Raw genomic sequence first — 16,261 nt, 5'->3', positions numbered from 1 at the left:
TTTCGTGGATCGCAGAGGTGAAAGAAGATGCCGGGATGAGTGGGTCTAACTACAATGTCAAGAATGAATTTAAAACTTAAAATTAAGGTTATATTTTCAAAAATATTGAACTTAACAATTTTACAGGTACAAGTAGTAATCCTTACACAAGTCTAGGAAACACAAGATTCGTGGTAAAAACAGATCGTGGGCCCTTTACTGAACATAATGGAAAATTACTACATACACCTAGACCAATACTTTAATGCCAGTCACAATCTCAATGAAATCTCAGAGAAACCCAACATACTCTTCGATCTATTTATCACTTTCCTCAGAAACAATAATGCAGCCAACCTAAACTCAATCCTAAATTTAATCAAAGGTACTTTTCCAAGACAATTACACTTTCTCCCGCACCCTTCAGCCCCACCTTAAGCCCTCTTCCTAAGCCATATTTCATTTCAATACAAGAACTTACTGATTTCCATGATTATAATTTTTACAACACCCCATTTATACTTTATTCTTTGTTAAAAACCTCTTATTATGTATATTCCTTGTATTATTAACTATTACCATAACATCTCATTTCACTTGTTTTTCTTTAAAATAATATTGTCTTAGGATTTCGCCACAAATGATCTTTGCTCCAATACGGCTGATGATGACCCCTAGATGGGTCGAAACTAGTACCGTATAATTTTGTAATTTTGTGAATATATTGTATTGAAAAGGTGGAAACATTTAAGTTATTATTATTATTACTCAAATTTACAAAGACCACAAATTTTCACAAGGGCAGAAATCCCCTAATACCATGGAGCAAGTGCTCCCTAAATTACAATATCAAGCCTCCCGGAGGCACTTTTACAACACTTGAAAAAGAGCTAACGTGCTCTCAGTTTTCCAAGCCTACTCAAGGCAACATAGCATGAAACTCTAATAATCGCTGGCCTTACAAGGCACTATTTAGAAATCTTATTACACAGAGGTATCTAGTGCCCAACCTACAGGGCCTTAGTGAAAAAGACGAGGTTAAATAAACGGCCCGAGTACAATTTGAATGGAGTCGAACACTGAGCTCCAAAAACAAATTTACGACCTATAGGGCACTTGGCTGACTAAACAGGGGCTATTCCCAAACTACTGAGGTTGCATGGATGGAAATTTACGACCTATAGGGCACTTGGCTGACTAAACAGGGGCTATTCCCAAACTACTGAGGTTGCACGGATGGAAATAACTTTAATACATTGCAGAAACGAAAGGTTACAAAAACGTGGCACCTCAAACCAAGATGAAGGGGAGCTCGAGAGTGTACATCACTCTCTATCCCCGATTTACAGTTAAAGTTTTTATGAAGTTATTACATTAGCCGGCAGAAAGTTACATTTTTAGAAAAACTAGGCTACATAGTTAATGATTCGGACCTTTCCCTCAGGTTAAACTGCGGAGCTAGCAGAAATATATATGTTATGTGGCCATTACCTTGTCGATGTACTACTGCCTGATGAAAGAGGCCGCCCGTCTCCGGCTTTGACAGACACACTAGTAAGATGACGATCAATTGGCCAATAGACGTGAAAAGCCGCAGTTTATAAACCCTCAGGGAAGATTCGAGATCATTCATGAATAATCAAGACACACCCACAGAATTTTATTGGTTGAGTGCGCAAGTGACACACAGAATCGGAGAAGAAGCCTATGATAGGCGGAAAATTAATTACAGAATTTATTGATTGGTTGGATTCAAAACTGGCGGAAAGAAGAGATAAATATTGCCAACCCAATAATAAATGAACACCAGTCAGTAAAAATAACTTATGAATACAAAACTTCTTTAAATCAAAAGTTCTTTCACTTCGCTCCAGGGTGCATGATCATAGTTTTTAGTAGTGACATCTGTGGAAGAATGTCCAAACTTCTTGCTGAATGGCAAACAAAACAAGCAGAAATACAGTCAGTTCAGGAAACTTCACAATAACAAAATTATATCATATTTTAGTGGTGACAACTTCTGAGTAAATTTCTAAGTAGGTATAGTTTCAGTTTCGCTGTTTTGCCAATAGAGGAGTTCTTTTAGGCGCGAGATTTAAATGCGTGGCGTTGGGGGGTACCTCCGGGTACACGAACCTTAGACGATAATTATCCGATATCCAACATCAGTTTCCACACAATGATGATAATATTGAACAGATGATCTGACAGGTAAAGCGTGTACCCTAGTGAGTGTAAGCGGTGGTGATGGTGGTGGTGGTGGTGATTATTGTTTTAAGAGGAAGTACAACTAGGCAACCATCCTCTATATAACACCAATCAGAGGGAAAAAATGGAAGGGATCCCACACTTCGAAAAATTAAGGTATCGGCCAAAGGAAGACAACGGCCACGAAGGGCGTGAAAATGGAAGACTCCCTAGCCCTCGCAAAGCTAATAGCGTCGGGGTCGGAAAAGAACAAGAGTTGACCAAGGGAGGTCGGAGAGGATAGATGAAGGTTTTGAGCCTGGCACAAGTAAGTGGAAGCAATGCCAGGGCTCAGCTGAGGGCCCCGTGGTCGCCAACCCACGCTCCAAAGTTCAGAGCCCCTTTTAGTCGCCTCTTACGACAGGCAGGGAATACCGTGGGTGTTATTCTACCGCCCCCACCCACAGGGGGAGTGAGTGTAAGCAGTGAATGAAGACATTACTAAAGCTGAATGATGGGGCTATCCTGAAAAAATAGCACCTTATTATCTGGTAGGGGTTCTGAACGAAAGCTCTGTTGCAATATTTCTTACAGCGCCGGCTACTCACAGAATTTGGGTGGCCATCGTGGTGTATGTTTTTCTGTATTACAGTTACCGTAGCTATCGTGCATATCAAATCGCTGTTGAAGGTTCTTCGTCCAGGATAATCTTTTACGACCTCGCCTACGATTCTCTTCTACGATCACTTGCAGCTCCTCAGGCTATAGAGTGACATATCGATACAACGGTATCGTGAGGAAAGTAACACTGTAGAGGGAATTATCGTTATAAAGGAACTTTTAGGATAATGAGTTCTCAAATCAAGTAGTGAATATCATATTTTATTAACTACCTGCCAAATCAAATAATTTAATTCCCACCGATATGAGGTTTCTGACAACAGAAGCACAAATAAGATACGAAATGACCACCTACCTACGCCAAGCAGAGTACATTCATACGATAAGAAAATGAGTATTTGTAGGAATAAATAGAGACTAAATAGATGTTGATTGGAAAGAAATCTAAGCCAAAATAAAATCACATATTTAAAGCATGAAATATGTCAACAAGTGAGCACCACTGTATTCAATTTAAAATGCAAATTTAGGAAAATGTATAGGTGATCTTCCTTAATTGCACTCCTCTTGCTCAACAATTGCAGGAAGAGGTAGGATTTCCATATATCCTTTACGATCCCTGGTTTCACAACATGTTATTCTCTGCAATCACATGTTTCATTGAAATTTTCTTTGAATTTCACATCATCTGGTGTTCAACCACCAACGATGTAGCATTCCAGACTTTCAGGGAATAAATTTTTTGACAGCTATGTTGTTTCAGTAATGCTAACAATTTTCATCCAATTTTCAGGATATTAAATGGTCTAGATGGTGTCGAATCTTAAATGGCAGCTACCAACTTAGTTCCAAACTTAATTCTCTGTTGAAGTCTTCGCAAATCGTTCAATGAGAGTCTTGATCGCAGAAGCAAACCAAATGCTTACTACCAGGAATTTCTCTTCAATAATGTGAAATAAACCCACTGGAAACTGATGTAAGTTTAGAAATAACATCATACGGCCCTTCTGTTGTCCACTGTAGTTGTGTATCCACCTCTCCAGTTTCTTCTTTGTTGCGATGGGGTTCTCGTTAGGTGCACGCAGTCAGCATGAAACTAGATGGTTGTCTCGACGTATTGCTTCATGTTGCAGTACATTACTGCATCTGAAGTGTCTTGAAAGTGGATGCTAAAATTAATGTTTCTGAGTAGAGTGTAGTGAAACACGCTGGTGCATGTGAGCCTATGTATTTGAGAAACACACTGCAGATCCACCTTAAGCAGTACGTACCACCCTTTTGCCTAGATTTTAAAGCGTTCTAATATCACCTGCTACAAGTTTGGTACATACCATTAGATCTTTTCACTATTAATTGGGGAGTTTTGAAATGATGGCGCATAGCTCTTTCTACTTTTCAATGCCTCAATAAAACTTCCATAGACATCCTTGATATTTATTTTAAGCAAAATACTTACATTGGATTGTAAACATAGTATTGCTATGAAAATGGACGCATCATCCCTTATCAACATAATTTTCCCTCTTTACTCACGATCTAGGAAGGTATAAAACAGATGTTTCTAATTCGCTATTTAATGTTCAATTTCCTACAGTTTCTGACGTCACATTTAGTATACAAATTGTCATCTGTTACTGATATTTTGTCATATCAATATGTATTCCTCGATGTTTCACAATCAGCATTCAGTAACTGATGATGATATTATGTCTTTAAGATGTATATTGAATACGACGTAACTGAATGGATAATATTTGGTAAATGTTTCTCTAACAGATGAAGGTAATCTTTTTCTAAGTGAATTGTAACGCAGAAACATAGAGAAAAAGGTACCTAAAAATTACCATATAATTGCAATCGGACTCTTTATCATTCATGACCTTTGATGTATTCTCCCTTTTCATCATCAGTTGTACCACTACCGGGCTACCATCACTTTCCCGGTTTTGGATATTACAAAATTCTTCCTAAAGAGATGACCTGGAGAGATGGAGTGGAGGCTTGCCGAAAGGAAGGCGCACATATGGTGGTCCTGGAGACCCAGGAAGAGATTGACATTGTCTACCAGTGGGCTAGATGTTGTCCGTGGGTCGGAGTACATCGGGAGAGTTCTTCAGGACCTTGGATGAATGTCTTAGGTAAGTCTAACACCAGTTAATTCCGTATGACAACAATTTATAATTACTGTAATACGTGCCGCCCCTTAATGCGATAAACCGCATAAGACGCGCTTCTTTTCCCGAACAGCGCACTTCTCATGTATCCAAGTTTTAAAATTTACACGGCACTGTATTCTATCGTTTTAATTAATAGCAGGAGGAAATTTTTATTTTTCGTTAATTGTTTTATCTAAAGTCATTAACCTGTAAAGAAGATCATCTCCTGTTAACGGTGCTCTTTAAACTTCCACCACTGTGCAGAAGGCTACCGTGACCTACCTTCTATATCACAATCACACTCCTCAGTTCCACCTCTCCTCGGGGCATTTGACAATCTCTGTGATCAGAATTAGGTGTTGAACTCACTTAGTAATTTCTTGAATTAGATGCTATCATGGAAAATAATACCACTGTTAAAAATCTAAGAGGAAAGGTATGGAGAGGTTAATAGACGCCAAGCTGCTCTTTCAGCGATGGAGTGAACGAGAGTTTGAGTACCACCCCCTCTTCCTAAAGAATAACTTACAGAAAGAAACACACATAAACATTCGCAACAGAGATACACGCATAACAGTAGCATGCGAAAACAGGGCACTGTTCCGTGAATCCCCGACCAGAACGAACAGTTCGGAGTTGATCTCACGTTTCCTAAGTCGAAGATACAACTTATTCACAAATTTACAAAATTATACGGTACTAGTTTCGACCCATCTAGGGGTCATCATCAGCCGTATTGGAGCAAAGATCATTTGTGGCGAAATCCTAAGACAATATTATTTTAAAGAATAACAAGTGAAATGAGATGTTACGGCTGATGATGACCCCTAGATGGGTCGAAACTAGTACCGTATAATTTTGTAAATTTGTGAATATATTGTATTGAAAAGGTGGAAACATTTAAGTTATTATTATTATTATTACTTATATATTGTTCAATACGGACCAAAAACATGAAATTCATAACCATCGAAGATACAACTACCTAAGGAAGCCTAAGGTACCAAATTAAAGGAGGGATACATAAAATATCAGGTTTATTGAAAACAATAATAAAAAGATAAACGCAGGCCATATATTTGAGCATTAAAAAAGGGGTTATTATTATTATTAGCGTATGGTAACGTACACAAAACAATACAAAGGTTAAATATAAATGAACAGTAAGCACAAACCATTATATACATAATTATAAGATATACACATAACATTGAAAACAATCATGCAAGCAAAAGGGTTCAAAGATTTAGATCCAAATTCTCTAGCCATTGTGTGGCCTCAGCAGAAGCCACCACAAAGTCCTGGCTAGATCCAGCGAATGCCCTTCCAATGCATTCGGTGACGATATGGTCGATAGTCTGTTTAACTGCCCCACAGTCACAGGCTGGGGAAGATCTCATACCCCATTTAAACATCATTGAACCACATCTCCCGTGGTTAGTACGGACTCTGTTGAGGGCTACCCATGTCTTGCGGGGTAAATCAAAGCCAGCTGGAAGATTCTTATAATTGAACAATGCCCGCCATTGAGTCGGAGCTACGCTGTACCACTCTTATTGCCAATCTGCTTTTGGATTGAAATCCCTTCTAACAAGTTCCTGTGCTGTTTGGATAGGAGGAGATCTTGATTTGAGGCGGCTGAATCTGACGTTAGCATCTTCATGGATGGGGAGATCAGGATTGGTTAATATCTTGCTGTATTCTCTAAACAAGTTGTTCAATCTTCTAATTCTAGGAGGTTCTATGTGGCTGAGCACTGGCAACCAGAAAAGAGGAGTAGATTTTACTGTGCCACTTATGACACGCATTGTTTCATTCAGGACCGTGTCCACCTTTTTAGCATGAGAGCTGTTGATCCATACGGAAGAACAGTACTCAGCTGTGGAAAGCACCAGCGCCATAGCTGAAGTACGCAAAGTAGATGCAGAGGCTCCCCATGTGGAGCCAGCAAGTTTGTGAATGATGTTGTTGCGTGACCTTAATTTGGCTGCTAGGTTGGTTAGATGTTTCCTGTATGATAGCGTTCGGTCGAGAGTAACTCCAAGATATTTGGGGTTGGCATTGTCAGGGAGAAGACTTCCATTAAGTGACACTTTCAAGGTGATATTCGCTTGCCGGTTATTTAAATGGAAGAAGCAGGGGTGGAGAACGTACATTCAAACACACATATAATTCCTCAGTGGAGTGGAATTCAACATCTCGCAGCAATATAAATGCAAGTCGTGTAAACTACACCTCGTTTAAGACGTTAATGTTCCCTCTGGGCTGACAGACTCACACCTATTGTAGGAAAGTGATATATGCCAAAAGTATAATACATTATAAAGATGAACCCCATAAACACGTCCACTTAGAATGAAAGCGATTCTTACAAGAATTAACTTTCCCCGAGAACGAATATCAATAACAGAAGGGAAAGTTAACGAAATAAAAAGCCCCAAATCCAAACAGAACAAGGAACGATCATGGCAATGCCCACATTCAAAATGGAGGGCCGCCTGAACACAGATAGGGCAAGGATAAACATGAGGTGTTACCATAGCTAGGAATGAGAAAGTCAAAATAAATGGACAGAAAAAAGACACTCATAAACAAACGTATGTATACATAAGATGAAAAGGAAATGAACAAAAAAGAGCTTTTGCTGGTTATGAGCGTTATGCAACCAACCGTCACAAACCCTCCCAATACCAAGCAGAGGTCACATTCATGAAAGGTCAGTGCCATCGTCCATATCACCAATCAATCACTACTGATCTGCATTTAGGACAGTCGCCCAGATTGCAGATTCCCTATTTGCTGTTTTCCTAGCCTTTATTGTTTTAATGTTTACAAAGAAATTGGAAATGTATTGAACATCTCCCTTGGTAAGTTATTCCAATCTCTCTAACTCCCCTTCTTATAAACGAATATTTGTCCCTATTCGTCCTCTCTAATTCCAACTTTATATCCTTATTGTGATCTTTCCCACTTGAAAGGCACCACTCAGACTTATTCGACTACTGATGTCATTCCTCACCATCTCTCCACTAACAGCTTGGAATATACCACTTAGTCGACCAGCTCGGCTCCTTTCTCTCAAGTCTTCTCCGCCCAAACTTTGCAACATATTTGTAACGCTACTCTTTTGTCGGAAATCACCCAGAACTAATCGAGCTGCTTTTCTTTGGACTTTTTCCGGTTCTTGAATCATGTAATACTGGTGAGGGTCCCGTACACTGGAACCATACTCTAGTTGAGGTCTTAACAGAGAGTTATATGCCCTCTCTTCACAATTTTACTACAACCCCTAAATATCATCATACCCTTTATTTACAATCATATTTATGTGATTACCCCAATGAAGATATTTCCTTATATTACCATCTAGGTACTTACAATGATCCCCAAAAGTAACTTTCACTCCATCAACGCAGTAATTAAAACTGAGAGGACCTGACTTTTAAGCCTCTTTAACCATTGCCCCCTGTCCATCTCACAACATGATCGAGGTCAGTTTTCATTGCTCATAATCTTGTAACTTATTTATTATTCAGTACAGAATAACATCATCTACAAAAAGCATTATCTCTGATTCCACTTCTTTACACATATCATTAATATGTATAAGAAAACATAAAGGTCCAATAATTCTGCCTTCAGGAATTCCACTCCTATTTAGTACAGGAACAGATAAAGCTTCGCCTACTCAAATCTCTGAGTTCTATTTTCTACAAACATAGCCACCCATTCAGTCACTCTTTTGTCTAGTCCAATTGCACTCATTTTTGCCAGTAGTCTCCCATGATCTACCCTATCAAATGCCTTAGATAGGTCAATCGCGATACAGTTCATTTGACCTCCTGAATCCAGGATATCTGCTATATCTAGCTGGAATCCTACAAGTTGAGCTTCAGTGGAATAACCTTTCCTAAACTCAAACTGCCTTCTATCAAACCAGATATTAATTTCGCAAACATGTGTAATATAATCAGAAAGAATGCTTTCCCAATGCTTACATGCAATACATGTCAAACTGAATGGCCTGTGTAATTTTCTGCTTTATGTCTATCACCGTTTCTTTATACACAGGGGCTATTATAGCAACTCTCCACTCATTTGCTATACCGCCTTTATGCAAACAATAATCAGATAATTACTTTAGATGTGGTAATAAATTCCAACTCATTGTCTTTAGTATATCCCCCGAAACCTTATTAATTCCAGCTGCTTTTCTACTTTTGAACTTTTGGATATTACTGTAAATGTCATTGTTGTCATAGGTAAATTTTAATACTTCTTTAGCATTAGTCACCTCCTCTATCTGGAAATTATCCTTGTAACCAAAACTCTTTACATACTGTTGACTGTATACTTCTTCCTTTTGAAGATCCTCGCATACACACTCCCCTTGTTCATTAATTATTCCTGGAATGTCCTTCTTGGAACCTGTTTCTGCCTTAAAATACCTATGCATACCCTTCCATTTTTCACTAAAATTTGTATGACTGCCAATTATGCTTATCATCATGTTATCCTTACCTGATTTCTTTGCTAGATTCCTAATAAGTTCCTCCAATTTCTCCTTACTTCCACAGCCATTTCTAACTTTATTTCTTTCCAACCTGCACCTCCTTCTTAGTCTCTTTACTTTACTGTCATAATATAGTGGATCTTCACCATTTGTTACCACCTTTAAAGGTACAAACCTATTTTCACATTCCTCAACAATTGCTTTAAACTCATCCCATCGTCGTTTAATAAATGCGGTTGTCACATATTCCAGGAATAGTAACAATTACGTCTAGCACAAACAGCGTCTGTCACCAACGCACTACCGTACCTAATATCTTAAACACAAGAACCTCCAAGAAATATAACCCTGCCTCTAGCAATAGGTTTCAACGATAGTACCCAACAGGTTATTTATACAAGCGTGCCATAGAGAGAATTACTAAAAAATGGACTTTGGACAGATCTCATAAAACATTCCTGACGCTGGGAATCAAACATGTCTCTATAAGGGCACATATCAAATAATTACACGAACACTCAACCATACAAAATAGCACGTACTCGAGGTACTAAACCAAGAGATAACTAAGTAATGATAACGAGGCAACATCACGTCCAAAAGTCAGGTTAGACCCATGGTTGATAAAATAATAATGAACAGTGTCCAAACAACGTTACAAAGTAGCTATGGTAACAACACAAAAGGAAGGGCAAAAGAGGCCACTGTAGTAAGAGAAAGAAGTTATATAAGCGAACTACAGCGTCCAAAGAAAAACAGACCTTAAATCAACAGCGAGATCCGTACAACTATTCAATTTTAAAACGGAACAAAACCCCGGAACGGCACAGGAAAGTAATCCGGCGATTTATCGCCCCCATTTTCTTTTTGGATTAGTGAAATATTAAATTGAAGAACAATAAAAGGCCAGCAAGGTAAAGAAAACTATCTCCGACACGAGATGGGACACCAATGCCATCTATCCACACAAAGTGAAAGGAGGATGAATACAAGTACATTAGACGATGTTATTGAAATGAGTTCAAATCAACTCGAAATAATAAGAACCCCGACACTGGCGTATCGAGGAGGCCGGGGTGACGGAAGAAGGGGGGATGGCGATGGCTGGGGTGCCGAACGCCCCAAAAGCTTTCCTGAAACTTAAGTGACGATCAGGTGTTTCTTTCGTGCGATATGAACAAATTAATAAATGCAGAAATATTAAATTAAATTAATAAAGAATCTGCTATCAAGACTCAGTAGGGCCATACATAATTGTCCATGTCTGTACTGCTTGAAGGAGCTTGAATAAAAGGAAAGCACTTATGATTGTGATGCGCGGGTATTTCCATTTAGAAGGCTCAGTATTGGGAATATAACTACGCGTTGACAAATGTCACGAGATCACCAGAAGCCCAATTAACAAGGGATTACTCTGTAGGGGGCCGAAACGTGACCACAAAGATAACGGGGGCCACGGCTAAAAACAGTTGCAAGTTTACAACTTCGTGTAATGTTTTGTACCTCGGCTCCTGGAAACAACAACACAGCTTGGTCACGATTGTCGGGTTGTACCGTGTTTGAGAGATGTGCTGTATTTAAGGTGCAGAATTTGTAAGACTGTGACATGATTGTGAACTGAACGTTAGTTACTCATTTTGTGCATTATTAGTGACTTTTTTTAAAGATGGACCGTTTTTCATAAAGAAGCCAAAACTCTGTAGCCCCTACATCCTTGGTAAGTTATGAAAATTGTATTTTTAGTCTAACAGCATCACTAGCATATGGTAACAAGACATGATGGCGGATGCGTTCGTAAGTTCCATAACTGGGCATGTCTGGTTTGTCAAATGCCCGGGGATTAAATGGAACAAAAAAGAGTACCATCGAAAATGAGGGTAGCTGTTTTGCAATTCGCGGGCGTGATAGCTCAGTTTCAAAGCCAAAAAACGTAACACATTACGTAGTCTAGCTCAGTGAGGAAAGCAACGGAAACGACCTCACTTCTCATTTCCCTAGTTCGCTTCTTCAGTGATGTCTAGGTCATCTATAACAGATTAATGGTAGAGCTGTTTACAATTCAAACCACGCCCCTCTTTTCCTATGAACAGGATAACAAAACATCAGGGAATGCATGTGATTAAAACACTTACAAAAGTGCGTGTTAGTCATCTTGTTTGCGTGCGCTAACAAGCTAGTGCGCGATCTGTTACCCATTTTAGCAACTAGCTCCTAGGCAGCGTTTCTTCTCAGCCGCGATTATGACTCTAGCGGGATCTGATAGTCATTTGTTTCCAGTAACTCACGGAAGTCGACATGAGAGCGCACTGTTATGTCGCTAGCGGAATATTCGTTTATAGTAACTCAAAAAGACGCCGCGAGAGAGATGTGTTAGCATTCAGGTACACTACCATTCGCCCATGCTCCACCCACATCCTCACCCGCACGACAATGCAATAAAAGTCGGAGCACAGAGGGATTAGGTGCCAGTCTTCCCGCAAGCAAAGGCGGCAATGCCTGGCTAAGACGCTGGCAATATTTTTGGTCGAAGACCGGTAATTAGCCCTCTGGGAGAGAGAGTGAGCAATCCCTCTCTCACCCTTCCCCTATTTTTGTTAAGGGGCTATGTGGTAGTCCTAGGGAGGGAGGAGAGGACCCTCTTCATCCTCCAAAAAACAAAAATCTCGGTCCCTAACCTAATCCAATGTGGTTAGGTTAGCGTCCGTGGTTGCAAGTTAGGTAAAGACGTCATCGTGACGTCATAACGTCTGTGACCTGACGTCATTGACTTAGGATCAACCACCTTGCCTGCCCCAAATATTTCTGCTGACTCAGCAAAAACTCAAATTTCCAACCAAAAGCGTGGAATAATGCTGACGAAGCACCCATTGTGCTAGAACATACCCAGTGCATACTACTCGCACGAATCCACCACTCTTACTAGGAGCCAAGGACACTAATTTCCTTACTAAGTATTTCATATGACGTAAAATCTCTGGAAGTTTGGACACCCCCACAAACTGAAATTCTGGCTGCGGTGCTGATTACCCAGGGTAACGTAAATACATATGGAGACATATTTGTCATTGCTTCCGGCGATTCCTCAAAGAGCGGAAATTAACAGTTTATAGTATAGAACGATTTATTACTTATCCTTCGGGTTGATGCACGTGACAGATTACAATTAGTGTGTATTCTCCTAGAAGAATTAATTAAGCGTAGCCATTTTGGCATTAACATGTCCAATGTTGCAAAATATAAATACTGTGCAATATCTTGGACGTTAGTACATTGTATAAGCAACATTTCAATATAAATATTAAAAAACTGAATACGCGTTGTTTCTGTTATACTGTACGCATTTGGTTGTCCTCCGCTTAATCTTCAGTCCTGGTTAATACACAGTCATAAACTACCCCTGACTGAGCGAGTTGGCCGTGTGGTTAGGGGTGCGCAGCTGTGACCTTACATCCGGGAGATAGTGGGTTCCAACCCCGATGTCAGAAGAACTGAAGGTAGTTTTCCGTGGTTTCCACTTTTCACACCAGATAAATGCTGGGGCTGTACTTTAATTAAGGCCACGGCCGCTTTCTTCCCACTCCGATTCATTGTCGCCATTGCCCCATTGTCGGTGCGACGTAAAGCAAATTGTAAAAATAAAACTAATACATTAAACATTTTACTGACGTGCTAGTGTGTTGTTAACGAAACACTAAATGAAAGCTTCTTTGTACTTTATTGTGTTATTTGTGGTTAGACATTCGATCATGTTATATTTACTTCTTTATGTACCAATAACATGGAACTTAGGTCAAAATCCACCCCTAATTATGAGGTTATTAACAGAATTTATTTTAATTCACAGGTCAGACGATGAACTCCACAGACTTCTTCGGCTGGCTCCGCGGGTTTCCAGAATCCGGAGAATATAACTGTTTGTTATTTAATGCATATGAATCATTCAACGAGAAGGGGACGAGTAATGATTCGTGTGATGATACAAGAAAGGTCATCTGTGAACAAACACTGTAGAATGCTCACAGATGGAACAGTGTGTAATAATGTAATAAAGGAACTGTATTCAATAAATATTACAGTGAAACCTGTTCAAGACGGATGTGGTCGGGCTCCAGCATTTTTCCGATTTGGACAGGTTTCCGTGTTATTCGGGTAAATCAAATACAGTATTTAATGTGGCGTTTTTTTATACACTGTTATTTTCTGAAAAGTCTTAAAAACGAAATGCATGCTATACTTTATGTGAAAATTTTCACACTAGACAACTGTACTTATGTTACGAGAACTTCCGGTGTCTTATCCATCAGTGAATCTTGATGCAATTCCATTTCATGGTACAAATTTTGTAGGCACTTAAAATACAAAATGTTTAATAAGCACATTAAATTAAAAATGAACGCTAAGACTACTACAAAACTACTTGTCAATACACGCGAATTTGTTTCTTGTTACTTGACCTCCAAATGTCAGTTATATTCACCTGCTTGGTGTTGCGCTGGATTGAATTTTTCTAGACGGATTCATTAACCTGGTATAAATATTCGTATAGTTCAAGCAAATTCCGTTTGATAGCGAATTTTTGTAGACCCCTTACGTGCACGAGAGCTTTACTAACGTTAAAGATTTCTTTGCCAGGATAAATAAAACATATTACTTACTTAGTCTTCCTCGTAACCTTCATCATCATTTTGCCCCGTTATTCCCTCGAGTTTCTCACCAATGATTTCTGTCGCAAAATCAGCGGTTTGATATGGCGACACATCACAATCGTCGTTGATGTATTGGGTATTATCCATGTCAAAGTTTCCAGATGAACACATGGATGATATGGCCTGACATCTTCTTCCACTTCGTCCAAGAGTTCGTTATCTCCAGTGATGGGAAGAAAATTAGCCTTCCTGAAGCATTTTGTGGGAGTTCTTATTTTTGCTTTATTTTCTGCACTTCCGTGAGGATCCAGTTCACAGTACCCATCACAGAAATAGATTTTGCCATGTCAATGGCATTAGCTGCCTCCTCCATCTTCGCAGCTATTGCCTGCAGAACTAGTCTCCTGTAGTGACTTTTAAATGTGCAGATAACACCTCGGTCCATGGGCTGAGTGACACTTGTAGTGTTCGATGGAAACCATGCTAGTATTACGTTGGTCAATTTAATGTATGGATGGCATGTAGCATTGTCAAGGAACAGCAACACATTACGATTCTCTCTCTTAATTTGGCAATTAAATCTAGTGAGCCATTCCTCCATCAGTGCAGCGGTCATCCACGCTTATTTGTTTGCTCTCAATATGACTAGAAGGTTACGAGGATCTAAATGTATGAAGCACCATGGCTTAGCCGATTTTCTTATCACCAAAGGTGTTTCAAGTTGCCCCGCCATATTCCGGCAAAAAAAAAAAAAAACACTCAACCGTTTTTGGACATTTTTGCCGCCTGCACAAATTTCCCCGCGCAACGAGAGCGACTTTGAAGGAAGCGATCTATAGAACAAAGCCGTTCTTCTCCGTTGTAGACGTCGTTTGGTAGAAACCCGTCCAATAACGTTGTCAGTCTTTCCTGCCACTCACTAACAACAGGAAGCTTCCCCACACACCTGATTCCAAACGATATTATGCCTATTTCTAAAACTTTCGAGCCAAAAATTTGAAGCCTTGAATTCTGGCTTGTTCAGTTTTTTGGCAAGTTGAATGGCTTGGCTTTGAAGAATAGGTCCAGAAATAGGCATTTTCTTTGAACGCACATCAAAAAACCACACCCATAGCAGCTCATTAATTTCTTCATACAGTGTTAGTTTCTGCTTCCTTTTCATGTCACCATTATTACCCCCCAACAATTCGCTCATTATACGACCTTTGTTTTTCAAAGTGGCATACACCTGTGTTTTATCGCAATGAAACTGTAACATTATATCCCGAACACTTCTTTGCTCTTTTTCTTTCATTTCTATCACTTTGACTTTGTCTCATAATGAAATTGAAGGAACTTACTAGGAAACTGAATCTAGCAAAGAAGTCAGCTAAGGATAACATGATGGCAAGCATAATTGGTGGCCATACTAATTTTAGTGAAAAATGAAAGAGTATGTATAGGTTCTTTAAGGCAGGAACAGGTTCCAAGAAGGACATTCCAGGAATCATAAATGAACAAGGGGAGTGTGTACGCGAGGATCTTCAAAAGGCAGAAGTATTCAGCCAGCAGTATGTAAAGATTGTTGGTTACAAAGATAATAGAGGAGGTGAATAATACTAAAGAAGTATTAAAATTTACCTATGACACCAATGACATTTACAGTAAGGTACAAAAGTTGAAAACTAGAAAAGCAGCTGGAATTGATAAGGTATCGGGGGATATACCAAAGACAATGGGTTGGGATATAGTACCATATCTGAAGCACTTATTTGATTATTGTTTGCATGAAGGAACTTTACCAAATGAATGGAGAGTTGCTATAGTAGCCCCTGTATATAAAGGAAAGGGTGATAGACATAAAGCTGAAAATTACAGGCCAGTCAGTTTGACTTTTGTATGTAAGCTATGGGAAAGCATTCTTTCTGATTATATTAGACATGTTTGCAAAATTAATAACTGGTTTGATAGAAGGCAGTTTGGGTTTAGGAAAGGTTATTCCAATGAAGCCCAACATGTAGGATTCCAGCAAGATATAGCAGATATCCTGGATTCAGGAGGTCAATTGTGCTGTATCGTGATTGACTTGTCTAAGGCATTTGATAGGGTAGATCATGGGAGACTACTGGCAAAAATGAGTGGAATTGGACTAGACAAAAGAGTGACTGAATGGGTGGCTC

General features: G+C 39.4%; 1 protein-coding gene across 1 annotated transcript in view; it reads left to right on the top strand.

Moving 5' to 3' along the window:
* Window positions 1–13,615, top strand: part of LOC136872789 (hemolymph lipopolysaccharide-binding protein) — an 80,405-nt gene extending 66,790 nt beyond the window's left edge. Inside the window, exons 6-7 of the mRNA XM_067146630.2 lie at window positions 4,698–4,925; window positions 13,301–13,615. Of these exons, the coding sequence (XP_067002731.2) occupies window positions 4,698–4,925; window positions 13,301–13,467 (395 nt within the window). The 3' untranslated portion in view covers window positions 13,468–13,615. The remainder of the gene's footprint in view (window positions 1–4,697; window positions 4,926–13,300) is intronic.
* Window positions 13,616–16,261: the final 2,646 nt, after the last annotated feature.

Source organism: Anabrus simplex, chromosome 4 (genome assembly GCF_040414725.1).
Source record: "Anabrus simplex isolate iqAnaSimp1 chromosome 4, ASM4041472v1, whole genome shotgun sequence".
NCBI lineage: Eukaryota > Metazoa > Arthropoda > Insecta > Orthoptera > Tettigoniidae > Anabrus > Anabrus simplex.
Note: the sequence above shows the minus strand (reverse complement) of the source record. Positions and strands in the feature narration are given on the sequence as shown.